Genomic DNA, 27,867 nt, shown 5'->3' with positions numbered 1-27,867 from the left:
TTTTCCTTGAAAAAATGATAAGGCGATATACTTGGCAGACTGGTATATGAATAAGGCTACACCCTAGACTGGGAAAATCAACTCCAATTTCCAGTTTAGTACATTTATTATAGTATCTGGTCAGAAATGGTTAGTTGTAAATCAAAACTACATGTTCCTAACTAAAATATACCAAAATAGGTTACCTAACCTATCCAGAATCTTGAGGATATTTAGAGGATCATTCCTTGAAGATTCTGTAGGTCCGTGATGGTGAACGTATGGCATGTGTGCTCAAAGTGGCATGTGAAGCTATGTCACCTGGCACGCGTGGCCTTGCCTGTTTGTCTTCTGGGTTTCTGGTGTGCATTTGGCATGACGATCAGCTGTCCTTCGCATGTGCTGAAAACCGGCCTGCGCAGCTGTTCGTTGGGTGCGCGTGCATGCTAGAATCCGGAAGTTCTATTTTTCCAGAGCTAAAAGTGCCGAAAAGGTTTGCCATCACTGCTGTAGGTGAACCTAGCTGTGACATTCCACCAGCTCCTTGAAGACCAAACAGATTCAATCATCTGGGGTTTTGTGGGGATTGGGAAGACCTTCCAAAGAGGAAATTTCCAATTTAATTTATTTAGATGTAAATAGAGATACCCTACACTAGACAACCTACAACTTGCTGGGTCATTCTTTGTCCATATTTATTTACCTGAAACAGAAGGACCATGGTCAGCCAAAAAGGAAACGGGAGCAGAAGTGATGTCTGACTTCCTGCTGCTTCTCCAATAACTTTGCTTGTAGGAAAATGACAGGAAAAGCCAGAAATCAGAATCACATGATTGCCATTGACCACCGTGGTCCCTGCAGCAACCACAAGTTTGCAAATACAACTGGTCTGAAGATCCTTGAAATTTCAATTCAGTTCAATTCCAGGGGAGTAACAGGTCCTGGATTTTGTTTGCTTGTTTAACTTGACCCAAGGGCGTCAAACCTTCAATGATACCTGAAGTGTCACAACTTTTTCCCCTTCCCCCACAAGTTTGACATCTCTGACTTGACCCATTTGAGGTACAGAACATTGATTCAGATGTTGTTGCTCTAAGATGCACTGTTTTGTCTAATTAACAATTAGAAACAGAGTTGTAGTAGAGATGTGAAGGAATGTACTAGCAAAGTGGTAGTTTTAGAAGCATCAATTGAGCTTTTAAGGTTGCCTGTAGAGTACAGGATTGAGAGCAAATGCAAGCACTAGCAAACTCCTCTTGGGTCCTTTTTTTTTTTCTTTCTGGCATCAGAGTTGATTAAAAACTTCCGTGGCTTCTGAAAGCTTAAGAGAACAAATGCTTGCTTTGCATTAGACTTTTTCTTCTTGTGCCATATCCTTCATCGGACGTTGGTGATCCTATTTTTATCAACAGCTGCACAAAAGTGCTGTTGAGTTTTCCATCAGACATGAAGATGTTCAAATGGTAGGAAAACAATTCTCTGTATTCTCATTTAAAATGAGAGGCTTTCCCTTATAACCAATACATGTGATGTTCTGGTCACCAAACTAATAATAGCAAATACGTTCCTTGGTTCATTTTTGGAGAGAATATGTGACTTCCTTAAAATAAAAAAAAACAACGATCTTTGTCTCGGGGTTAATATATCTGGAAAATTTATGTGCCCCCTAATCCCAGTGGCTTAGATAGTCTAAAAGCAAAGCTCTTGTTTAACACATTTGAAAATAGAGTACGAATTCTGTGAGCATTTGGGGGCGGGAAACTTGGAGCAAGATTTATTTTAAACTAGTTGTAAAAAAGAGGGCCAACTTTAACTCCCAAGTCGCAAGTTGTTCCAGAATATAGAACATGTTTTAGAACTGGCAGATGGAGGTTGAGGGGCTGCAAAAGTACTCAATAAGCTATATGGAATTAGGTAGTCTTGCAGCAGATAAGTTAATGAATGAAGCAGGTTGAAGAGTCACAGAATATTCTGCTAGAGTGACTTCCTCACACAGGTACCCAAATTCCAGCAAAGAGCTCATTAATTGCTGTACATTTTAATAGTTGGAGGTAACGACCAAGTTGAACCTCAGCAGCTGAGTCATAGTATCTTGCTCCAAAAAACATTCTCATTTTCAGGTTTTGGCTTTCGTGTTTAAGCCGCAGGATTGGCAACAGAATCTGTAGTTCATTTCTGTTGCAACTGCAACAGAATCTGTAGTTCATTAGTAGTGATGGAAACTCCCTTATGGATTAAAGTCAAGCCAAACTGTCAAATAATATTGTCTCACTGAATGTTGTGATGGTGGAAATATTAGTATAAATATTTACAACGTCTCTGCATATGAAAGATTGGCATTGCCTTCTGTTTATAGAAAACCCAACTTGGATCAAGGCACTAAAGGGCTCATTTCTTTCTGAAGGTTGAGCTTAATGTAGGTTTCATGTTTGTTTTTGTGAACTGAAGATGCTTTCAAACAAAGGCATCTCCACCCTTAACTTTTCCATGTGGACCAACTTGTGAAAGGCCAGAGTACATGGGAAGTTTCTTCTCTAACATGCTTTGGCAATCTACTTCCCATGGATTCTTTTGGGTCAAAAGATAAAAAAAAATATCAGATTTGTTGCAAGATTCAGCTTTCAAAAATGCAGTACTACGACTTCCCAAATATTGCCTGTAAACAAATTGTGGGGAAGTAATTTTTATTATGATCTAGTTCTGTGCAACCTTAAGATAGAGATGCATAGCTAATTAGCTCAAACGTTTTTTATGGTCCTTGATGATTCCCCAAATTGCTACATTGAAATTCAATGCTCAGCTAACAATAACTGTGGCACAATTTTCTGCAATTACCCAAGAAGAAGACATCAAATTAAGTTGATGTCCCATTGCTATCATTAGTCTAGAAAGTTTAAAAAAGAAATGGATTTAAAGAAAGAGAAAAATCAATGCTTAGATTGCATACTTAGTCATCCCAGACGGTCAATTCCTATAATCTCCCCAATTAAAAACTCCTACAGGTTAAAATAAGTACCTTTATACAAAGGTATCCTGTTAAGGACATAAAGAGGAAGGTTAAGCAAAGGGTTCCCAAAACCAAGCTTTACTAATCAAACCAAGATTCATTATAATAAACTTCTAACCATTGTGATTAGCATAACCAGAGATAAATATGAAAGAGGGACAGTTGTCATTCTCATGACAATTTTGTTCCATGCAAGGACATGTGCAGGCCAGGGTTATTTAGGGTTAGGATGAAGCCAACAGGTAACCTGAGTACAATTTAAGGAATACTTCATTCACCTTCTTAATCCCCTGAAACTTTTTTTTTTCTTTTACAGACCCATGAGTGGAATAAGAATGATGACCGACTCCTCCAAGCTGTGGAGAATGCAGATCTGGAGAAAGTGGCTTCCCTTTTGGGCAAAAAGGGAGCCAATGCAACCAAGCATGACAGTGAAGGCAAGACTGCGTAAGTTGACTCCACCTTCTCTGTTGAATTTATATCAGGATATCGGTTAAGGATATTTGTTTGAACCACCAGATTCTCTACTGTGGCACTACTAACTTTTATGATCCTAAATGGATGAAAATTGGGTAGCTTCATTTCCCATCACTTTGCAACTTGAGATGTAAGGAGAAATAGTCATAGGGCAATTAAAAACAGCAACTGCAACCAAAAAAGAGATCCCTGCTAGTGGGGAAAAGCTTGTGTAGGAGTAGGGATGAAAATCTTGGAATTAGAAGTTGGAATTAACCCCTTTGAGCCATGATGCAACTGCTACAGTCCTTAACTCTCTCCCTAATTGCATTAGAGTACTTGGCCATCAAAAGATGACCCACTTATATTTGAACAGATCATTTATATTTATGTAGGAAGGCATGTATACATGTCCCAGGATAATGTTACAGGATGCAGTCTGGATCAGTCATTGGGACCACAGTCTTCTGAGCTTTTGGACTTGTGCTGGAGCCCATTGTCAGGAACTTCTCTGGTGAGAGAGAAGTTCCCTGAGGATGGACTCCAGGATGACTCCGAAAGCTCATAAGACCTAAACCTCTAGTCCCAGTGACGGAGCCAGATTAGATCCCGTTTATACTTAGCTTGAGTTTTTGGTTGCCCAAACTGGATAGATCCTCCTTAGATTGGATTCTGGAAAAAGTTAGTTGGAACAATAGCTTGTAAAGTGAAAAGGAGTATCGTTGAAAGAACAAATGAGACACGTTTTCAAATGAGATGAGATGATCTTCTGCCATTTTTTGATTCCTTCCCTACCTCCAGGGTATTTTCGCATATTACCTTTCTCCTTATTTACCCAATAACACAGTGGAGCCACGGAGATAAGTAGCTAGAGCAATGTTTCTCAACCTTTGATACCTTTAAGATATGTGGAGCCTATATCCGCATACCTAGCATGATTGGCTGGGGAATTGTGGAAGTTGAAGTCCACTCATCTTAAAGTTGCTAACGTTGAGAAACATTGAGCTAGAGAGACATAGAAACGAAGGCTTGATGGTTAGGGGAGTGTTCTTCCATTAGCATTTCCTCTTTTGTGCATTCAAACTAGCCTCATGCAAAAGTTCTAATTTAATAAGCATAAATGCAGAAACATAAGTGAAATGGAGCATGCCTAGGAGCATATGAAGCACCTACCAGGAAGATCTTCAACAGATGTGTTTATTCCTGGGCTCCCACAGCTCCCTCTGCAGCTGACACACAGGCCTAAGAATGTATTTGGTTTAAGATATTTTCAACAAGAATCTTCCAAATCATGTTTTCCCTTCAGATCTGGATCCCTGCACTGCCTTAATAAATAGAGCCCACTCTTTTTGCCTTGAGGCTAATTCACTTTTAGATATGTGTAGGATGTGGAATGTGTGTCTATTGAATAACATTAAAATTAATTTTGCTTCTTTTTTTAAAAAAAAGAAAAGAAAGTACTTGTGTCAATCTGGAGCTTCATCCTCATCATCCTGATAGCTGTGTTCCAGTTTGAATTCCGATAGCTCATGCAAAGTGTGTGGTGTTTTTCTTTCTTCTTTTTTTAAAGACTAAAATAATATAAATAGTTCTAGTGCTGAAAGCTACAGAAATAATTGATTCCGCTGGACACTTCAAAATAGCTTACAGTTTCAAGTCCCTTGATAAAAGAAAAGCCCTCTGAATTATATGAGCGGGTTGGAAAGGAGGAAGCCGCCAAGACAAGATGACTCTGGGCAATTTATGGCAAAGTCTGAGGCTGAAAAACCGAGCGTGCTCACTTTGTTTACAGAACCATGTTCTTGGCTAATTCTCACTTGCTCTGGATTTGCTTTTGCTGCATTGTCCAGTTTCTGTTTGGATGAAGAAATGAAATTACATCTTTGAGTGACCTGAACTTGAAAGCTCTAATGTAGCTTCAAATTTCCCAAATAAGGCTTCCTCCACATCATAATATGGCATTACAGGACCTACTTATCCTTTTGTTATGTTTAAGAGGAGAGAAAATGGGAAATGGATTGAGTGTCTGTAACAGCCAGAATGGAACAACTTGCCACAGCCAACTAAACTAACCCTGTCCTACTTGCCATGGCCAATTTGCTGCAGGACAACTCCAACTATTCAGTTTAATTATTTAAGCTAATTTAAACATTATTTTAATTTTTGTCATTCACATTTCATTTTGTCCTCTCTTTTGCATCCTTTCTTTAATGATTCTGTTCTGCCATTTCTTTGATATTAGTGTAACTCTTGTGTGGTGGCAAGTTGACTGAAAGCAATTTGGCTTTGATGAGTTGTCCCGCAGTGATTTGACCATGGCTAGTTTGGCTCTTGCAAGTTGTCCTAGAACAGAGGTCTCCAAATTTGGCAACTTTAAGACTTGTGGACGTCAACTCCCAGAATTCTCCAGCCAGCTATGAATTCTGGGAAGTTGAAATCCACAAGTCTTAAAGTTGCCAAGTTTGGGGAGCCCTGTCCTAGACCCTGTAACAGCTACCTTTAAATGTATCCGTGTCATGCATTGGACTTCAGGTTGGGAATGATGGGAGTGATAGTCCCAAATATCTGCAGGGTTAAGGTGAAAGCTTTTTTAAGACAGTGGGTGTTGTTATTAAGTGAAGGGCAGAGAGAAGCAACCATCTCAGACAATAAATCTTGGTTGTCATGAAAACACAGCAGGTTCTTGAGTTACATAATGTACAGATATTTTAGAGTCCAAAATGGGAAAGATTTTGTGATTCATGTTCCAAAATAGTTGTGCTGTTTGTTATAAATCTTGTTTCAGGGGGAAGAGTGCCTCCATTTACTCCTCTATTTTTAGCAGCAAGAGAACTTAGGACCTAGATTCAAAGTTTTAACAATCAGGCCACCTTATGGTCACGTGCCCAACTTTGGATGCTGAACAGCACGGTTACATTTATGGCTGTTTGCAGCATCTCACGCTTATGTGACTGTGTTTTTATGATAGTTTTCCCAAAAACCAGCACTTCCAGGTTTTGGAAAACCGCACCCATAGTGAACCATTAGTTTGCTTAACAACTGCGGTATTCACTTAATGACCATGGATTTACTTAATGACTGTGGTGAATGGCTTAACTACCACCGCAAAAAAAAGGTGGTAGAATCATATCGGTCACATGACAGGCTGATTTTACAACCATTATGACATATGACCATAATGAACAGGCTCCATTACGGTCATATTGAAGGACTACCTGTATAGTGATTTTAATCTGCTTTTTATCACATTCATTCACCACTGGAATAGGACTGAGAAGGAAGAATGGTCATTTGCATAGACATTTTTGTGTATATTTTTAAAATTATTTTTCCTTTCTATAATACTGTATATTATCTATAGGATGAGATGGGTGTTCCATAATTTGTCCAATGGTTCTGTAACTCTCTCTGGAGTTACAGAGAGTGAGGTATTAATACAGCTTTTTTCAGCCTACAAGTTTTAAAATGTATTGGATTTCAGTTCCATTATTCCCAGCCAGCATAGCTATGCTGCTTTGGGATTATATGAATCAAAGTCCCTCTCTCTTGGACTTCGCCACCAGGTTAAATAAGGTTAATTCATAAATTACTGCAGAACTGCTGCTTTTATTTGACTGAATTCTGAAGAAAAGTTGCCCATAAAATCATCACAATCTCAGGGGCTGAGTCTTTTTATACAGATGCTAGTGCCAGGCAAAAAAATGGCTATGAATTCTGTAGCTAGTTCCAGTACATTTGCAAGGTCCCTAAGTTGGGATGTTTTGGAAGGGAGGTTGCTGAATCAGACAATACAAACCGTCCAATTTACAGCAAGAAATATTTTTCCTCTAATAAACAGCAATCATTGCAAATAGGTTTATTCAAGACCTGAGCTACACAAGTGAGGGAAAATTCAGAGAAACTGAATACATTGCCTTAAATTTATTGGCAGAAAAGTGAGCAATAAATTTACTTGATAATAATAGTCCATTCAGTAATGTACAGCATAGTTATCTGATGTCAGTAAGATTTTTTCCCCCAGTTATTTAGGAAATTGTTGTAGAAGCGGATTCTTTGTGCAGTAGAAGCCATATTGAGTCTGACGTCACTCCTCCTCGTGTGGATGCTAGAAAACTTTGTGCAGTGTCCTATCCTCTTTCATAGCTTTGTACTTAGGGAGATAATTTACAAGAAGCTTGTCTGTTATGGTTAAGCTCAGTTCTCAGCAGCTTTTTGTATATGTGTGTTTTGTGACCATTTGTTTCCCCAATTCTCTGATATGTACCAAGAATTGAAAAGGAAGAGAGATGAAACACTTATCTTCTCACTTTCTCCTGAACTTCAGAGCGATTTAGAACTCCAGCAAATCTGTGAGTCATTTCTGAATCTCTCTGAAGACTAGTTATATGTAAACAGATGTCACCAAGACAGGGTTTTTTTTTTTAGAAGTGTTTCTTTCTAGGACCAAACATCAGGTAATACTGATCTTCCTACTTCATCCAAGATCTGCCTCTAAAAATTATACAAAGAATATCTTGGTATATATTGTAGCTCTAAATTAACCCAGCCTTCTCCATCATGGTGTTTTTAAGCTCCAGCCAATCTTGGCATCAAACATGCTGGATGGGTGGTAGAGGTATAACACAGCACATGATTTAAATTGCACCTTGGAAAAATGGTATTAAGCTTCAGAATACCTTAAATAGGACGTTCTTTTTCATTCTAATCTTGAGTCATTTTCTAAGCACAAAATATTTGTTAGGGGACTTTTAAGTTGCCCTTATACTTTTTTTGGCAAACATTTGCCAAACATGGATGTTAAAAAAAGCCAAGCTGCAAATCAGTTGCCTGATAGTTAAATTGGAAGAAAAACAAGTCAATATTTTGTTTCCTAAGGCAATTTGAGACTAGAGGTTCATGTTCTGATATAATTTTTGTTAAAGCAACAATAATCAAATCTATAACGTTTTGAAAGGCTGTAAGCTGATTAATCCATTTCTCTCCTTTGGTGTAGAGAGCAGCACAGCTGCTCTACAAATTAGAAATGACATTAAGGTTACTTTACAAAACATAAATCAGAGTTTAGATTTAGTTAGTGGATTCCTAGCTTGTTATATATGAACCACAGATCACATTTTTTTAAAAAAACCTTCACCCAATGTCTAAACAAACAAGGTTCAAACCCTGTGCTTTTTCTGGTTTGATTTCAATTTATTGTAAATTGTCGCTAACGTATAATAACAGTTTCAAGTACGCTAAAGTAAACTAAGCTGTCTGGCTTCTATGAAAAATGGGCAGAAAGTATTGTAATTCATATTATTCAGAGGGATGTTCTTGTTCCATGTAAAATGAAATTATGGTTAACCACATGTGAATTAGCCCTTTACATGTACTTTTTAAAGTAACTTAAAATAAGGCTAGGGTTTGAACATTGTTGATCAGCCCCCATGTAGTTGTTCTTTTTGTAGGTGAAGACCAAATTTAGCTCTTTCTAGGGAGCTGAGTATCTTCAAGCGTTTTTAAATTATTGCCTGAAACTACTGTAAAAGGACCAATTGTATATCATCTACAAAGTATTAAAAATGCTTCATTGGAAGCTGGAAGAGAATTCAGTGTGGAATGCATTGAATGGAGCTGGTGTTAATGATTTATTTCTTGGATTTATATCCCTCTTTGCTCCAGAATGTGGGGATAGCATATAATGGCCGTTCTTCAATTTTCCCAACAACAACCTGTGAAAAAAGTTAGAAAGAAAATATTTGATTTAAAGTTACAAAGTGAGTTTCTGCGACTCCACAGAGCAGTCTTCAACCACAATTTGGTTGTAAGTTGTTTTAGATATAAGTTGACACCACAGCTGTTCTTATAACAGTTGTAAAGCAAGTCACCATGGTTGTAAAGTGGTTGTAAAGTGACTCATGTGGACAGTAAGTAAATCCAACACATTCAGTGGGTGTTTTCTGTGGCACCCATGTGGCCTCAGGATGCTGCAACCAGTCCTTAAATGCCTGTTGCCAAGGGCCTGAAATGCAATCATATAACTGTGCTACAAAGGGTACAACAGACAAAATTTTGACAATGGGTCATAAGTAGCTTTTTAAAACTCCAATCTAACTTCAATCATTAAGTGACAGGCCATAAACTGAGGACTATCTGTAATCACCACTGATTCCTAACTTACCTTTAAAAAGAATAGAGTAGGAAGAGAAATTTGTGCTGCAAGTTTCTTTTTTAAAACGGAGTCATAAATGTTGGTGCTGGAAATGACCAAACTTACCCAGCATGAAGGCCAACACTTGAAGTCTCACCTTGCAGTCTGATTAAAAATTAGACTCAGGTTTTATGCATTCTGCAATTAGAATCCATTTCAGGGTTGTAAAAATATTTGAAAGTTAAGGAACCTGGAAGATGGCCTTGATGAAGAGAGGGAAGATCCATTGCCAAGGCAGTATATATTTATATATATTTGAAAATATCTCAGACAAACATCTCATTCTTAAAAAGAGAGGAAGCACACACATTCAGACTTGCAAAATTATCTTATGGTAGCCACTCTCATAAAAGATTTAGGCTTAAGTTGTGTCTGTTTCTTGGTCTGGTCTACCTTGTAGGGCTGACAGAATTAGAGCCCTGCAATTCCTCTGAAAGGAAAGCACCAAATCATAATCATTGCAACTTCTGTCAGTCTGAGATATAGCAATGCAAAGCATCTCTTTTTTAGAATTTCCAGTTATTCCAGGAACAAGAAATAGCTTATTCCCATGTACTGATAATTCTGAAACTCTTTAACTCATAGGGCAGCAGTGTCTCTCATCTGCATCTCACATGGTATCCAAGAGACTCCCATACATTTACAAATGTAATAAACTTAATTAAAAATGTATTGGAAGTTGGCAGGGTACATAACAGAACACCAATCTCTGGAATATCCTTTACTTCTAAGAATGTCTCTGAGCTCCATAGGTCCTTTTAGAAAACAGTTGGCTGCCTCCCAGGTCATTAGTAAAAAAAAAACAGTTTCACATGTTCAGGTTAAAAGGAAAAGTAAATTAGAGAAAACTACATAGGATTAGCTGGGCAGCATCCCTACCTGTTTGTCAGGATCTGTCAGGATTAGTGCTAATTGTTGCCTCTCTTTTTTGTTTTAAGCCTGTAGTTAGGAATCAAATTTCTGGAGATGTTCCACCTGCTCATTATCCTGATGTTTTTTTTTAACCTTTTTGTAAAGTAAAAGTGGAACATGTTCTCAGGTTAGTTGTGTGTCTCATAACTAAAACAATACATACTTAAGTTCATGTGGCTGCACAGTTCATGTTGCTGTTCATGTTGCTTTTCATCTGAACACTCTCCTTCCTCCTATCCCCAATAATTTATTTTTAAGAGAGTGAATTAATTTGTTAATATATTAACAGAGAACGTATTATTTGGAAGTAGACAAATGTATGTTTTTCCTCCCTGCTCCTCCTTCTGGGGGAAGAAATATTTTAATTTCAAAGCCTTGCCTTTCCTTCTTTCCTTCTTTCCCCAAAATCACAGGCAATCGGTAGTAAAACATTTTGAACTTGTCAGGCGCATTGAAGGAAGTGGGGAGCCTGAGGTGTTCATGAAATACAGTATTTCTGTTAATAAGCAAGTCATGATGTACTGAAATGTAGACAATGATGATTAGTGGAAAACGAGACATTCTGATGTCTTACTTGTATCTATGAGGAAGTAGAATTTTTTTAATTTAAAAATTATTCATGCTATATAGTTATAGTGGAACTGTAGGGACAAACTGGTACTGGATCATGTTATATTTTTGCTTGGTCTTGGTCTTAATTGGGGTTGTTGTTTTTACCTGCTGCTTTGATTTTTTTTCTGTCAGCCTAAACGGAACTTTCTTATCCTCATTCCAATTTGCAATGCAGAAGCTTGGGTGTCTACCAGATGATCACCTAAAACAGCGGCTTCCAAACTTGGCAACGTTAAGACTTGTGGACTTCAACTCTGAGAATTCTCCAGCCAGCTATGCTAGCTGGAGAATTCTGAGAGTTGAAGTCCCCAAGTCTTAAAGTTGCCAAGTTTGGGGGGACCTGACCTAAAATCTGATGCAAATTGCTTGGAATCATAGAACTGGAAAGGCCCTTTAATCAATCCATCAGAATAGAGCTGGAAAAGGGACCTTGGAGGTCTTCTAGTCCAATCCCTTGCTCAAGCAGTCACCCTATGCCATTTCAAACAAGTGACTGTCCAGTCTCTTCTTAAAAACCTCCAGTAATGAAGCACTCACAACTTCTTTAAGCAAGCTGTTCTACTGGTTGAGTGTCCTCGTTGTTAGGAAGTTTCTTCTCAATTCCAGCTTGCTTCTGTCCTTGATTAGTTTCCATCCATTGTTTCTTGTCCTGCCCTCTGGTGCTTTGGAAAATAAATTGATTCTCCTCTTCCTCAAATACTAGAATACTGCCTATCATGTCACCCCTAGTCCTTCTTTTCTATCCAAATGGCTGCCAATGAAAAATGTTGACGTGAGCTGGAGTCTGTTAGCTGTACAGGTAGTCTTAGACTTACGAGATCAACATTTTTGTTGTTAAGTGAGACATTTGTTAAGTGAGTTTTGCCCCATTTTACATTTCTTGCCACAGTTGTTAAGTGAATTACTGCAGCTGTTAAGTCAGTTGCCCAGTGAATCTTCCCCGTTGACTTTGCTTGACAGTAGATCCCAAGAGGCACTGGGACACAGTAATCATCATAAATATCAACCAGTTACCAAGTATCTGAATTTTGACCACAAGACCATGGGGATGCTAAAAAGGCCATAGCTATGAAAAAGAGTCATAAGCCACTTTTTCCAGTGCTGCTGTAATTTTGAACAATCACTAAACAAACTGTTGTAAGTTGATGATTACCTGTAGTTAATTTGCTCTCTTAATATGAGTGAGACAACTCTGCACACCATGATCAAGGAATGGGGGAAGATACTTATGTAAACTGATGCTAAGAAAGATCAGTTCCATGTTATTGCATCCCCTGGTTGAGTCATAACTGCACTAGAAGCCTAGCAGAATCTGTTGACTTTTCTGAAGATATGGGACAAATAGAGACTTTTAAGCGAGAGAGGAAGCGAAAGGCATTCACCTCTCTTGAAATGACACAAGCACATAAAACAGATCCGTCTCCATGGCAGCTGTCAAGGGGCCTCTGCTTTGATAAATAGTTTGTTATGGTTTTAGGAGCGATAAGCCATGTAAAGAAATGTTTGTGGGGTCTTGGTCTCTCTAGTTTTATCACTGCTGCTGGAGAGGCGCTGACATCATTGCATCTTTATTTCTGCAATTTCATTTGTCTGTGCAGGGAAGGGTCCATCAGGAAGAAGTTGTTGGCAAATTAATCCTGATTTCTTGAAAGAGTCTGAAACATTGCATCAGGAAAAATCAAACAAGAGGGAAGAAATAATGCTGTTTTCTCTCAGAGAAACTATACTGCTATAGTTAATGTGTTAGTTTACTGTAATTTTCATATGATGCTATTGCAAATAAATATACTTTAATCAGTAGTTAATGTGAAGCAAGTGGTATGCTTGGTAGCTTGGAATAGCCTTTTGAGGGTCCTTGTAGCAACTGCTACCTGTTTCCAGCTACATAACAGAATTCTGGCCACAAAAGTTCATTTGCCAAGGAAATCAACTGATTTCTTGAATTTTGATCACCTTCTCTGCTGTTGGAAGAATTAGTGTCATCCATGAGTTGGAATAGTTCCTAAAACACCAATAAAGGAAAATATTTGTGGCTCAGGGTTGAAATAAGGGCTCCTTGGTGATCTCTGAGCTTGATTGTTTTCTTGCCGGCATTTCATTACCCAAACTAACTAACCAGCACTGATGATGTTAACTAGTTTGGGTAATGAAACATGTGCCAAAAAACAACCAGGTTGAGACAACACCAGGGACCCCTCAGATCCTAAAATCTCATAGAGTTTGAGAGTCTCATCCTGAGACTGAAATTTTATGTAAAAAAATAAAATTCTTATTTGAGGAATAAGATTTGGTGATGATGTGAGAGTTTATTTTAATATTTTTTAGGAGGTTGCTCTCCCCAGCATCTGCAGCAAAGCATTCTGTGACCCAATCTCTGGCAGCTCTCATCAGTCATTTGACTCCACTGATAAATCTGGTTAGGAGGTCTTTAGACAACCTACTCTATGATGTGAAAATAGTTTTCATTATCCATTATGTGGCTTTCCAAATAATTTCTGCATTATGAATCTTTTACCTGTCTTTAAATTCCAGAAAGGGAAGTTCATGTATATTATGCACATTTTACCAAGAGCCTTTTTGTTTGTCTCTAAAATTCATTACAGTGAAATGTGTTACACTTGGCAAAGTTTCTTTCACAAACAGAGAAGTTGGCATGAAGATTAAATCTGTCACTGCTTTAGCCAAACTGTTGCTATGCAAGTATTTTAATTAAGGCAGATGCTGCTGAAATATAAACTCTTCTGAAGTGTGGTTTGCACGTTTCTACGACAAGATATCTCTATCTTGCATATGTCTTTTGAGTCTAATATATTTTATTTTGTTTGGAAATTTATATTGTGTTCTGTCTTAGCAAAATTAGAAGCTGGGCTGTTGGTGACGACATGGTCTTTTCCCTAACCATCCATATTTAAATAGTTCAGGGAACATTTCATGGGAACAAACTGTTTTAAAAATTCTTCCTGTTGGTATCGTGGTAAACACGTTTGTGTTCTTGGTCATTATTTCTCATAAACAGTATAAAGCATTTTTTCAGTGAGTTCTAATTTATTTCATAAATTCCTTTGTTTGTGTACAGACCTGTTTAAAGCACAAAGTTGCTTGGATGAATTTTGTTCAGGTTTGAAAACACACTACTAAAAAACAAGGTTCTCACAAGCCCAGGTTCACTATGTCGTGTATGCTGGAAACCAGAACATTAGTTAGACATGAAGAAGCATTACCATAAATTATTTTTCTATAACAAAACCCTCTTCCTCCAAGGTGCTTTTTCAAAAGGCAGCTGGACTATGTTTTTTTCCCTTGAGGATGAAGAAGATGTTTCACTTTTCATCCAAGAAACTTCCATCAGTTCTGGCTGAATGGGAAGGAGGACAGATGGAAGGATAAATTCTAACAGGATTTTGGGGTGGGGTGGGGAAATTATATTTTTTTGCAGTCATGTTAGCACTCCTTGAGAACCATTGCCCCCAAGTGGCGTCAATGGCTCTCAGAGAGAGTACTAATGACCAAATAACTGCAAAGAAATATAACCCTTCTACCACCACCCTCCAACATCCTGTCGGAACTAATCCTTCCATTCCTCCCCCAATCCCACCAGCCAGCCAGAACTGATGAAGCTTCTTGGATGAGAAATGAAATGTCTTCTTCCTTAAGGGGGAAAAAAACTAGTTCAGTTGCTGTTTGAAAAAGCACTTTTGAGACAGCCATGACCTGAATGACTAAGAATCTCCATAGACATAAAAACCCCTTCCATTTTCCATGGAATAACAGGTGCCAAAACTGCTGTCATTACATAATACTCACTCTCTCTGAGGGGCTGATGAAATGCCTATGATGAAGACAACATTCTATGAATCTGAAGAGGTGGACTGTAGTTGAAAAATGTTTGTGAGACATACAGGTTAAAACACTGAGAGTTTCTATTCTTTCTACCATAAATTGAATTAACATAGCCATTTGGAAATTGGATTCAGCAAGACCTCCTTTAGCAACCACAGCTGACACCATAAAGTTGATGAAACATTTCTAAAGAAAACAAGCTCAGGTGGCGTCAAAGATCCCATAGCTACAAATATTTGAGCTACAAATATTTTATTCTATTGAACATTCAACTTCCCTTTGCTTTACAGGCCTGTAAATGCATGGATTGACTGCAAAATTATGTTTTCATCACTGTCATAACTGCGAATGGTCACAAAATCAGGACTACTTGCAGAAGCGTATACAGTATTTTAAAATAAACCAGATTTTAGCTTGACACTTTATTGGAGTTAAATGTTTTAATTTTTATTTACTTGTGAACATAAACTATTTTGGGAGAGCTTCGGCTTGTAAGATAGTTGTTTGGAGTGGTGCAGTGGCTTAGAGGTGGAGCTCTCACCTCACAATCAGGAGGCTATAAGTTCGATCCTAGATAGAGGTAGATATTTCTCTCTCTAGGCACAATGAGAATATATCTGCTGCATTGGCGACAGGAAGGGCATCCGGCCATTAAAACACTCTGCTAGTCCCATTCAGTTGCCCAGACTCCATGCCGCAAGGGATTATGGGGTCGTTAAATGACAATTATGATATTCAGAATGATAGGTTTCATCAGAACTAAGTATGTAGTGCCATACAGTTTCAGCATCCTGGTTATCTTTGTATATGCATCCGTGGTGCTCTCTGAACTTGGTTATTTCCTTCCAGATATCGTTCAGTGCTCTGTTTGCACTGAAGACATCTGCAAGGAAGTGGGGGCAGTGGGGTTTACTCTGTTTTATATACAGTAGCTTGACCTGCCAGTATGGGTGGGAGTGATGTTTTCTCTTTGATAGTCCTTTGATTAGGCTTTTATTTATCTGAGTTGGTAGTTCCTTGATTAATGTAATGTTTACTGCTTGTTTGTTTGTCTGGTGTTAATCTTCAAGCTAACCCTTGCTTATCTGTGTATTGATTGCCAGTTGAGGAGGCGTTCTGGTTATATGAACATTTTATTTCTGACATATCAAAATTCTGCAGAGAATTGTGTATTTCTTTAGGAAAGAGGCCCCTAAGATTCCAGAAGTCTATAATCAATGGATCTTTTCAATCTTTTCAATTGTGAGTTTTTGTAATGTTGAAATGTCAAGTATTATTTAATCCGCAGTTATAACTAGGGTCAGAGCAGGCGTTTCACAATCCTAAACATCCTGGTTTTAAACAAGTTTTAACAATAAGTTATTCTGAAGGCCTCCCCTCCCTTTAGGAATATAATCTTGTTTTCTCCCTGTTGAAATGTTTCAATGTGAAAGACTTTTAACTCACCCTAGACTTAATTTCTTTCCTTGGCTACAAAGTTGGTGGTCTTAAACAGATCATTAAGAGTTAAGTTTCAGGTCTCCATTATACTGAAAATTACTAGCTGATTTATTTATTTTTTACTGATTTTATTAAACATTTCGCTGCTAGTCATTATACCTAAAAGCTTCCAAAAGTGCTTATTATAGGGTGCTAAGAATGTATTTGAGAGGCATCTGCTCTAAGCTTTTTAATTATGATTTTTTTTATGAGCATCATTCTGTTAAGTGGGTCAACCCAGGACTGGGGAAACCTAAATTCACGTCCCTTCTTGGCTCTGCATTGTGTTGGGTGACCCTGAGGCATTCAGTAATGTCTTTCAATTTAATTTCCATGTTACTGGGACCACATTTCCTTTGAGTTCTTAGAATCACAGTAGGAGATACATATATTATTCAGGCAAAACTCTTTCTAAGGTAAAGATGAATGTGAACCACCAACAACATTTTCTTATTACTTATTATGAAACTGGCTAAAGACATTATAATTCTTTCTTTCAGCTTCCATCTTGCTGCCTCTAAAGGATATAGTGAATGTCTCAGGCTTATGATTACACATGGCGCAGAAGTTACAACTCTGGATGGAACAGGTACTGAAATTATCTGTTTAATGTGAAAAGATATGACGTTTGTATGCATGCATGTGCATGGATGGGCGTAGTCCCCTGGCATTCTTTGCTTTCGTGGGACATAGCTATTGTAGAAGCAGAGGGGAATGGCTTTGAGGAATAGAAGGAAGAATCAGTGCCAAGGCAACAGTTGGATGAAGGAAACAAAATGAAATTCAATGTAGAGAAAAGTAAAGTCCTAAACTTAGGCAAGAAAAACTAAAAGTACCCATATAGACTGGGTCAATAGCAGTAACTGTGAGAGGGATCTTGGAGTCTTAGTGGACAACTAGCTAAATAGGAGCCAGCAGTGTGCAGCAGCAGCCAAAAAAGCTAATGCAATCCTAAGTTGCATTAACACAGGGATACGATTGAGATCAAGTGAGGTATTAATACCACTCTATAAAGCCTTAGTAAGAACACACCAGAGTACTGCATCCAGGCTTGGTCACCACACTATAAAAAAGATGTTGAGACTCTAGAAAGAGTGCAGAGAAGAGCAACCAGGATGATTAGGGGACTGGAAACTAAAACGTATGAAAAACGGTTACAGGAACTGGGCATGGCTAGTCTAGTGAAGAGAAGGACCAGGGGAGACATGCTAGCAGTTATCCAATATTTGAGGAGCTGCCACAGAGAGGAGGGGGCATCCTATTTTCTAAAGCACCTGAAGGCCAGACAAGGAATAATGGATGGAAACTGAACAAGGAGAGATTCAACCTGGAAATATGGAGAAACTTTCTGACAGTGGGAACAATCAACCAATGGAACAGAAGTTGCACTCGGAAGTTGTGGGAGCATCATCACTTGAGACTTTCAAGAAGAGATTGGACTGCCATTTGTCAGAAATAGTGTAGAGTCTCCTGCTTGGGCAGGGGGTTGGACTAGATGACCTATAAGGTCCCTTCCAACTCTGATTATCTATTATCTGTTAAACAGGCTGAACAGTTATGTATACAAACATCTCAGACAAGCTTCTCCGAGTTCACACAAAGAAGGAGAGAGAGGCACATTCTGACTTGCAAGATTTTGGTACCATAAATGTACAATAAAATTTACTATAAATTTACAATAAAAGTAGTATTAGACTTTGTTTCGTTCCTTAGGTTCCTCAGTCTGGTCTACCTTGAAGGGTAGACTTCTACCTTCTTTAGTCTAGTACCCCTCCAGGTACATTCATTTCCAGCCAATCCATCCCACGTTACTTAAATACATCTGAATACTCCAAAGTTAAGCAAGTCTGTGGGTGTGGTTGAATTGACACATGGATATTTTGGATATATAGGGATGTATGGAGATAAGTTTAGCATTCCCATATCTAGTGCTGCACAGGTATGTTAGACTAGAGTTCACATTGCAGTTAATTGAACACTTGAGTTGCAGCCAACATTTCTGGAGAATGCAAGAATGAGAAAGCCTGCATTGTGCTAAACCATTATTCTGTTTCCAGTAAATATTTGTATTCTGATTAATAGCAGCTTTCCAGTATCTTAAGTTAAGCTCCCCAGTTGACTTAACCAGAAATGGCATGAACTATACTTGGTTATTAAAGCATCCTGCTCATAAGTTCTACAACTGTATTCTGCTCTCCCCCTCAACCTTGTTTTGTTTGTTTTGTTTTGTTTGGGATGTACCATAATTTTTAGGGCTTCAGATCAATTTATCTCTCCTTGGTTGATTCTTTCAGTACTATTTGGTATGCCAGGAGGGGCTTGCTCCAAGTCCCATCTGCTAGGAAGTATATTTGGTAGGGCCTAGGAGGAGAACTATTTGTGCCATGATACCTGTCCATCTTAGATTGATCCCAACTTTAAAGATTAGTTTGGTCCCAACTTTAAAGCCTCAATGACTTGGTTCTGTGCTTGAACCAGAGGCCCTGGATTTCTGATGGAGCCGTCATCTAGTTGTGTTGACTGTATGACGTTTCTGGTTATGTCGATTGTATGATGTTTTTGTAGTTTTTTCTTGGCAGGCTATATACTTTATGTGATTTTTTTTTAATGTGGCTTTATTATTTTTAATATTGCGAGCCACCAAGAATCATGTGGTTGAGATGGATGGCCACATACATCTAATGAACAAACTAAATGCAGATTATGATTGCTATGACTGGAATCAACATATCTGTTAGCCAACCCACATTCTACAAATACTGAAATCCGAGGGCAGATTTTCTGCAGCCAAACTATAGCCTGCTCTTTGGTTTCACTCCTTCAGATTCTCTGAAGCCCATCTCTTTCTGTAAGATGTATATGTAGCATTTAAGCAAGGTTTAAAGTACAAATTGATGAAGTCAGATATTTTTTTGTTCTCACTTAATGGTAATATGTACTTAAACTTGGAGGTAGGGAAGAGAATATTAGTGCATTTATTTGTTGATTATGTCTGGGTCTGCTTCCTCCTATAATTCTGTGAGTGAGATGGGCAGTTTAAAGTAAAGTGAGATGGATGAATGGATGGGTAGGTAGATAGATAAACAGATAGGTGGATTATATTTCATCAGCATGCTTCAGATATTTGAATCTAAAGATATACCCCCTTAGTACTTCAAGCTAAGGTTTTGAATAATATTCATTTCATTTTTAGTGCTGTTTTCAGTAAGCCTGAAATAATTATGAAATATTTACATAGGGCACAATGCTTTGCATCTTGCGGCCAAGAATAACCATGTTGACTGCGTCAAGAAACTTCTTCAGGTGAGGTGCTTTATTCTACTCCCACCCCAACATGTCTGGTTTTCTGACTAAATGCCAGCCTACATTAGGCTTTTTTCTCTAAGTAGCCAATTAAATGGATTTAAACGTTTGCAACAGGATCCATCTAAATCACTGGATTATTTTAAATCCTGAGCTTGTGAGTAGGAGATCCTTAGATTATATGGTTGTTTGCTGCTTTTCTTTGCACCACAGTTTAATGGTGCTTCACTAAGATGCCTGCTCTACATTTTCTTCTTGCTTGTATGATCTAGTGGGTACAATTCACATAAAATGCCATATAATTCCCTGTACTGGACGTGGTAAATGTTGACTTTTTAACATCTGACAAGAATTATTTGATGTCAGGCTAGAAAATAAGAAGAGCTGCAATTGCCCAAATCAATTGTTTGATGTGGGAAGTGCTAGATTTGTTAGTTGAAAATAGCGGTTGTCCAGTTTCTTCACAGCCACATCTGATAGCAAAGCTTTAAGCCATGAATCAAGCTCTTTATTTTTACAATGGGGTGGGAAAATCTTCTTGGCTGGATTCCAGCATAGACCCATGCAATTAGATGTTGATATCAGATTTCTATAGTTTTCCACTTTTCCCAAAGTGGTACATTACCAAATGAAATCCAATATATTGTTTCCTGTGAATGGAGTTCAGTTTTCTGTCTAATGTTGTAATATCTACCCTCCTTTCTAATTCAGTAGACTAACCATAGTCTTTAGTCAGCATTTTTGGGTACGACTGATGTACAGGAGGTATAAAACCACCTACTAAGTTCAGAACTGACATTGTGCTCAGAAGTTAAGCAGGCATGAACTTGGTTAATACTCAGATAAGAAATCTTCAGGAAATTCCAGCACTGTAGCCAGTCTAATCTGAAAGTATGCTGGAAAAAACCCGTTACATTAGAAACTCTGCAGACTTCCTAAGAGAACCAAAATCTCTGTCAGCACCATTTGTCCATTTATTTTTCTTTTGCTGCAAATCTAAATGGATTTTTCAGTCAAAGATAGACCTTTTTCTTTTATTAAACAGGTATTAATATATTAATTGCTCACATCTGTTTTTGATATGTTCTTTCTAAGTTTCAACCAGTCAAAGGCAAATTGCTTCACTTCTTGCAGTCGTGCAACGAAGCCGTGTTGGATGATCAAGTTTGCAAAATGGATTTAATCCTTTTCTAAAAACATTCAGATTAATTTGTCCTGAACATCTAGGTAATTCTGGATAAATCTCAAAAATAGTTTGATATTCACACCAAAAACTTTATTCCCATACAGTGTTACAATCTAACTTACAAAATCCTTCGTGTTCTTACTTTACTAAGTCTTCTTTTTTCTCATTCTACAGTCCAAATGTCCAGCAGAGAACACAGATAGCTCGGGGAAAACCGCTTTACATTATGCAGGTATTACATAATCATCTTGCTTCCACCCATTAACATAAATCTAGTATAATTTGTGCCTTCTCCTTAAAGTTCAGTAACAACTTTGACAAAAGGAAAGGTAAGACTGAATTGACTACAACGTGTCACTAATTATCTTAATTGCTTTCATTATATTCCCATAGTAAAGATGGGGTTGAATGATTTTGCTGAGTAAATTTCCAATGGAACCTGATAGAGGTAGTTAGGGGTGGGATTCTACTGGTTCAGACTGGTTTGAGCGAACCGGATGTTAAATTTACATCTGGTTCCCCAAACTGGTAGTTGAACAAACCAGCTGACCCCACCCTACCCCTCCCAGGAATCTCTACATGACCCGTTTTGGATGCAGGTAAGTGCAGGGTCTACACGAAAGCTCTGGGAGGGCGAAAAACTAGCCTTCTGGAAGTCCGGAATCAGGCTTGTATCCGGATTCCGGAGGGCCTCCAGACCCCGGGAGAGGCCATTTTTGCCCTCCCAGAGGCCTGAGGGAAGCCTCCAGACTCTGGGGGGGAAAGGCAAAAAATGGCTGTCCCGGAAGTTCTGGTAGGCCACGCCCACCCAGCAACCGGTTTGCTGCCCGGTTGCTAGGATTTTTGAGTCCCACCCCTGGAGATAGTCCTCACTTACTGACCATTTGTGAGGGACTGAAATAACAGTGGTGATAAAAAGATAATGTTATTTATTAATTAAATTTATTGGCCTTTGTGGTCCACTTACAACGTTTGCTGTGTCCTTCAATCACACGATTGCCACTATAGTTGCACTATCCTGGTAAAACATGAAGCTGCTACATTAATGTGCTATATGCTTCGGAGCATCCTTTTGACTTCAAATCTGAAGCACTGCATAGCTCTAGCAACAAATTATGGTTAAGCCCAGGGGTCTCTAACCTTGGCAACTTTAAGCCTGGCGGACTTCAACTCCCAGAATTCTGTAGCCAGCTGGCTGGGGAATTCTGAGAGTTAAAGTCCGCCAGGCTTAAAGTTGCCAAGGTTGGAGACCTCTGGGCTAGACCATGAAAATGTGATAAATATAGTCAACTGGTGCAGCTCCACAGTGAAGCAACCCTCTAAAGGGGCTTTAAAAAAGAACGAGATGACCCATTGGGTCATTGTTCCAAAGATACTTCTCTAACTAAATAGACAAGCAGAACGACAACAGATGGGCAAAATAGCAGTGGAAATGGGGGTGACTTACCCAAAATTTGCTGGCTTCCCCATTGAATTACCTTGCGAGAAGCTGACAGGGAGCATTGGAAATGATGGTCACGGGGATGTGACTGATAGCAGGAATGCAACGGCGCTGAAAAAACACAACTTCACCAAGTTTTAATTTTACAGGATTACAGGTCCCAGATTTTGGACACATTCTTTAGGTTAGCCTGCTTGAGTTGCATTGTTTCAATAATCGTTGCCCTATGACACACTTTTGCTCAGTTAAAGGTTACAAACTGACAAAAAGGAGAGTTTTACTAGTGTGTACTGAAGATCTTCTAATTTTACAATTCTTCTCCCTCCCCTTAAGCTGCTTCTGGCTGCCTTCAAATAACTCAGCACCTGTGTGAACACAAGTGTCCAATTAACATCAAAGATGCGGTATGTAATTACGATTTCATTGGCAATTCTTGTATCCTTTTAAGCTTCTAATGTCTTTCAGTTCCTGAAATATTATTAAAACCTAGTCAGCAATTTTTGTTTGGCGTTCTTTATTCTATTATTTTTTGCAGCAAAGGAGCCAAAGAGGCATGTCCAGTTGAAGATATCCCAACATAGATATTTATATCCACTCATTTCACTTTCAGAAATGCTGTTATTAACAAGAAAGCATGCAATAAAAAAAAGCCATCAGCTATATAAAGTATCAGCTAGTTTTTACTTTGATATCTGGTTCTGTACCAGGATCAGAAATTCAGAATGCATTAACAAGAAATGTTCATCTAAGTATTAAAAAGATAACATTGCAATAGTTTCATAATGAGAGGCAAGTTTGATGCTGTATAACAACTGGCAATCGTGGGTGACATTTATTTCCATCTGATGACTATTGCCATTATTATCTCTTTATTTATGGTATTCTTATTCCATGTCTGAGCTATCTAACTTCATTAAACTTCATGGTTCACTTTTACATTTTCTTACTTGTTTTATGTAAAGCAATCCATTCAACTCCATTCAGAGAAAGAAGGTTGAAATTAGCTTTCAAGAAAAGCTGGACTGCCAGTTCTTTCAACGATATCTTTATGCATAAAGAACAACAATAGTGACACTCTCACACAACTTTTCCTTTAGTACCGTGTTTCTCCAACAATACAGCCTCCACCAATAGGAAGGCCCAGCATGATTTCTAGGCATGAAGTGAAATTAAGCCCCACCCCCCAAATTTAGGCCTATTTAAACCATGCATTTCCCCGCCATTTCTCACATCGTTCGTTAGAACTACACGAGGTGAAGAGAAATGGGGGGGAAGGGCGGGGGGATGGGGAGAAAACTTGCCTTTAGGAGTGCCCTGCAGGTAGCCGAGGCTAGAATACCCAATAGCAGCTCCCTGAAGGCAGAGTCCCCAGCTGCTTCAGGGCGTGGCGTGGCGTGGCTACCGTGTCCCCTCGCCTTTAGGCAGTCTCTTTTGGGCGATGGAAGCTCCCCAAATGCAGTCACCAGCCACTTCGATCGGCCGGTAGAAGTGGCCTCGGGGCGAGCACACACACACACACACACACACACACACACACTCCTCGCCCTGAGGCCGCTTCTACCAGCCAATCGAAGTGGCTGGTGACTGCACTTGAGGAGCTTCCATCGCCCAAGAGAGACTGCCTAAAGGCGAGCGGACATGGGTAGCCACATCATGCCCTGAAGTGGCTGGGGACTCTGCCTTCAAGGGAGCTTTCGTCTGCCGATAGAAGCGGCCTCGCAGCGAGGTACGTGTGTATGGGCTGCTCTAGGTGAGGGAGGAAATTAAGTCACCCCCGTTTTTTCAGGGGTCAAAAAAAAATAAGGCCTGGCCTTATTTTGTGAGAAACATGGTATTACCTTTCAATGTAGTAACTGGAAGGTGGTTTTGTTGAGTTTCAAGTTATATACACCAGTCCCATGAGCATGAGAGCAGCAGGAGCTGCTTGGAAGTTATGCTTAGGTTTAGTAGATAACAACACTTGGTCAACTTGTCTGGTTTGAAGATAAGGAGGAGAAAGACCGGGCTAAAAATTATAGACTATGGAGTTACACTCTTCCTTCCCGCATGGTCTCCAAAAATAACAATAAATATACACAATACCTGAATTGACTGGATGTTTCCATCCATACTATAGGATGGGTAACAATTTTATAACAATGGATAGGGTAGATTTTGTTACAAAGAAGATATGCAGGGGTGGGATTCAACCGGTGTTACTACTGGTTCGGTCAGAGTATGTTGTGTACACATGTCAAACAATTGCAAAAAAAAAAAAAACATCAGCCATGCCACTCAGACAGCTGACAAGCGCTGAAACTCCTTTGCCTACGTGAGGCTTGGCATATACCCAGGCTGTTAGATGTGGATTCGCTGCTGCAAAAACCCATCAGCCATGCCACTCAGACAGCTGACAAGCGCTGGGCGCAGGTGCACAGCATTTGAAAATCCTGCTTTTTCAACCTCAGTTGTGCCGTGCAAAGCTTCTGAGGTTGAAAAAGCAGGAAATAAAGGACAGCCAAGAGCCTGGGCAGACAGGTGGGCCAAACAGACGACCAAAAGGTCATTGTACCGAACCCGTTTGGTGTCGGCCGCTCTGCAGAACTACCAGTTCTATAGAACCGGGCTACACTGGTAGCATCCCACCCCTGAAGAGATGTAACGTTTGGGTACAAAAGGTAACTGAGTTTAGATTTTAAAGGTATGGAGCTGCATATCATGGACAAGATTTTTCATTTTGCTCTGGGTTTTTTATTGGAATGCTTCTTGTTGGTTTGTTTTTTAAAGTAATACGTCTATTTTAGTGGTTAGGGTTAGGCTACAGCTGTGATATATACACAAAATGACAAAAAAAAACTATGCCATTTTTTTCTGCAGTTAAGCGGCTTTCTAAAGATAGCAAATGAAGCGTTCAGGAATATATGTAATCCTAGGGCTGAAGGTTGCACATGGCATGTGGCAGCAGGGCCCACTTCTACACTAGACTTTCGATAACTGATGAAGTGTGTAGAGTTTCTACACAGCTAAATAAGGATACAGAAATAGTACTAGCACTTAGACTTATATACCGCTTTTCAGTGCTTTACAGTCCTCTCTAAGTGGTCTACACAGTCAGCATATTGCCCCCAACAATTTGGGTCCTCATTTTACGCATCTCGGAAGGATGGAAGGCTGAGTCAACCTTGAGCCTGGTGAGACTTGAACTGCCAAATTGCAGGCAACTGTCAGTCAGCAGAAGTAGCCTTCAGTACTGCATTCTGACCACTGCACCACCGTGGTTCATTATATCCCATTGTTTCCAGTTTCTGGATGTTTTCAACTTCCGTGGTACACATCTTGTTATAAATGCGTTGAATTCTTTTAGTTCAATTGAATAATTAACAGGGTATAATTTGTTTCAATATTTTCTCCAGGATGGAAATACGCCTTTCTTCCTGGCAGTACAAAATGGCCACCCTGAAGTATGCAAATACCTTCTAGACCATGGTGCTGATGTCAACTCCCGGGACAAAAATAGAAGGTAGGATTAAATGGCATGTTCTCCATCTTCTTTAGCAGTAACTAGCACTCTGTCTCGTCTAGTTACTTCATCAGAATATTTTTTTTGTAGAGTAGGATTGAAATCAAAAGACAAATAGTATTTATCAGATTTACATGAGAATCAACCTTAAGAGATAAATTTGTATTTTTCCCAAATATTTGCCAATCTCCTTAATCAAGAAGGAAGGGGGATCTTACTCTTTTGCTGTGAGACAAATACTGATATTCCCTCAGTTGTCCCACTGAAGCTTCTCCTGAGGCTTCAATGTAATTAGACAACTTATATTTATATTTATTAAAGATACATGAAGTAGTACATCCTGTTTTATATAAGGCACAACTTCCCTGGTGAAATACACAAGAAACATTTTATTGTAGCCTGTGTATGGAAAATGTTTCAGCTTGTAGCTATCCATGTCCTTTCTCTGTACTTTCTATCATCAGAGGCAAAGTAGGCAAAGGTACGCAGTGCCAAATCTATAGACAGAGGATAAAGATTGTTAATTGCTGATAATCATGGCATATACAGCATAATCCCCTGTTCTGGCATGCTTCTAGACAGAGGTCTCCAAACTTGGCAACTTTAAGAATTGTGGACTTCTCCTCCCAGAATTCTCCAGCCAGGAGAATTCTGGGAGTTGAAGTCCACAGGTCTTCAAGTTGCCAAGTTTGGGGAGCCCTGTTCTAGAGAGTAGCTATTGAGACATGTTAATAGAGCCCTGTTCTAGACAGTAGCTGTTGAGACATGTTGGTTTTCACTTGCTCTCCTCTGGATTTCTGAAAGACATCTCATTGGCCCTTGTGAGAAGAAAATGGTAGATAGACAGGACTTTGTAGTAGGCCAATGTCATAAAAATGTTGTGTGATATTACATATGATTGGTATGGGATCCTGTCCTTTAGAGATAGCTTATCCAGTGATGTGGGCATGAAACCTTTCCCTGTGTAGAGGTTTTGAACTACAGTTTTCATTAGCTGTACCCAGCATGTTATAGGAGTTGTAGTCCAACAAGAGGGCTCCAAGTTGGAAAAGAATTATATGAGGAAGGAAATATTGGCACTGCACATTTTTCATCCAATCATTTTTTCGGGCAGCAAAATAGAAATGTTTTGTCATGTTCTCCTTCTGAAAAGAAGTTTGTTTGCTTATTTTGGTTGTCCAGTTTATCCTATAGCAGCCATAAGATTTCCTAATGATCTTTCCTCAAGAAATACAGGAATATGATATCATATCAGCCTATACATACCTTAGGCTGATCCGGGGCGGTATCACGTATCTTAAGTTACTCTGGGGCTGTATCACCTTGCCACAGGTTCAGGTTAGTCTTCTTAATTTCTGTAGAACTGCTTTGATGCTGGCCTGTGAAGCTGGAAACCTGAGCATTGCAGAAATCCTGATCCGAAAAGGGGCAGATATACATTTGGCAGATGCACTTGGACACAATGCCCTACATTACTCCACGCTTTCTGAAAATACAGGAATTCAGAGTCTCCTTCAGTCCAAAATGGTTCAACATGCTGGTATGCGCACGCTTCTTAAACACTTCGTAAAATATACACAGATAACGCCATATAGGTAGTGTATGCAGTCACATTGTCCCACATTCATGTGATCGCCATTTATGAACTTCTGTTGGCTTCCCAAGTCAAAGACCAGCATTGAAGGTCACAAATGGCAAACCCTTGACCACAGGTTGCTTGTTGCTTGCTATGTTGTAATTGCAAGCCAGTTGCCAAGCACCCAAATTGTAATCTAATGACTGTGAAAACAATGGTTAGAACTATGAAGATTTTATGTCTTGGTGAACATGCTTTGTTATGTACCTTCTGCCCCTCCCCTCTCTCTAAAACAGGGGTCCCCAAACTTGGCAACTTTTAAGACTTGTGGACTTCAACTCCCAGAATTCTGGGAATTGAAGTCCACAAGTCTTAAAGTTGCCAAGT

General features: G+C 39.1%; 1 protein-coding gene across 3 annotated transcripts in view; it reads left to right on the top strand.

The window, feature by feature from the left end:
- Positions 1–27,867, top strand: part of RAI14 (retinoic acid induced 14) — a 114,053-nt gene that overhangs the window by 71,882 nt on the left and 14,304 nt on the right. For all 3 annotated transcript variants that reach the window (XM_087927401.1, XM_026715630.2, XM_087927400.1), the window contains exons 3-9: positions 3,303–3,433; positions 16,976–17,064; positions 19,714–19,778; positions 21,139–21,196; positions 22,739–22,809; positions 25,798–25,904; positions 27,266–27,444. In XM_087927401.1, coding sequence (XP_087783527.1) covers positions 3,303–3,433; positions 16,976–17,064; positions 19,714–19,778; positions 21,139–21,196; positions 22,739–22,809; positions 25,798–25,904; positions 27,266–27,444 — 700 coding nt within the window. The remainder of the gene's footprint in view (positions 1–3,302; positions 3,434–16,975; positions 17,065–19,713; positions 19,779–21,138; positions 21,197–22,738; positions 22,810–25,797; positions 25,905–27,265; positions 27,445–27,867) is intronic.

Source organism: Pseudonaja textilis, chromosome 2, assembly GCF_049901715.1.
Source record: "Pseudonaja textilis isolate UNSWEBS1 chromosome 2, rPseTex1.2, whole genome shotgun sequence".
NCBI lineage: Eukaryota > Metazoa > Chordata > Lepidosauria > Squamata > Elapidae > Pseudonaja > Pseudonaja textilis.
Note: the sequence above shows the minus strand (reverse complement) of the source record. Positions and strands in the feature narration are given on the sequence as shown.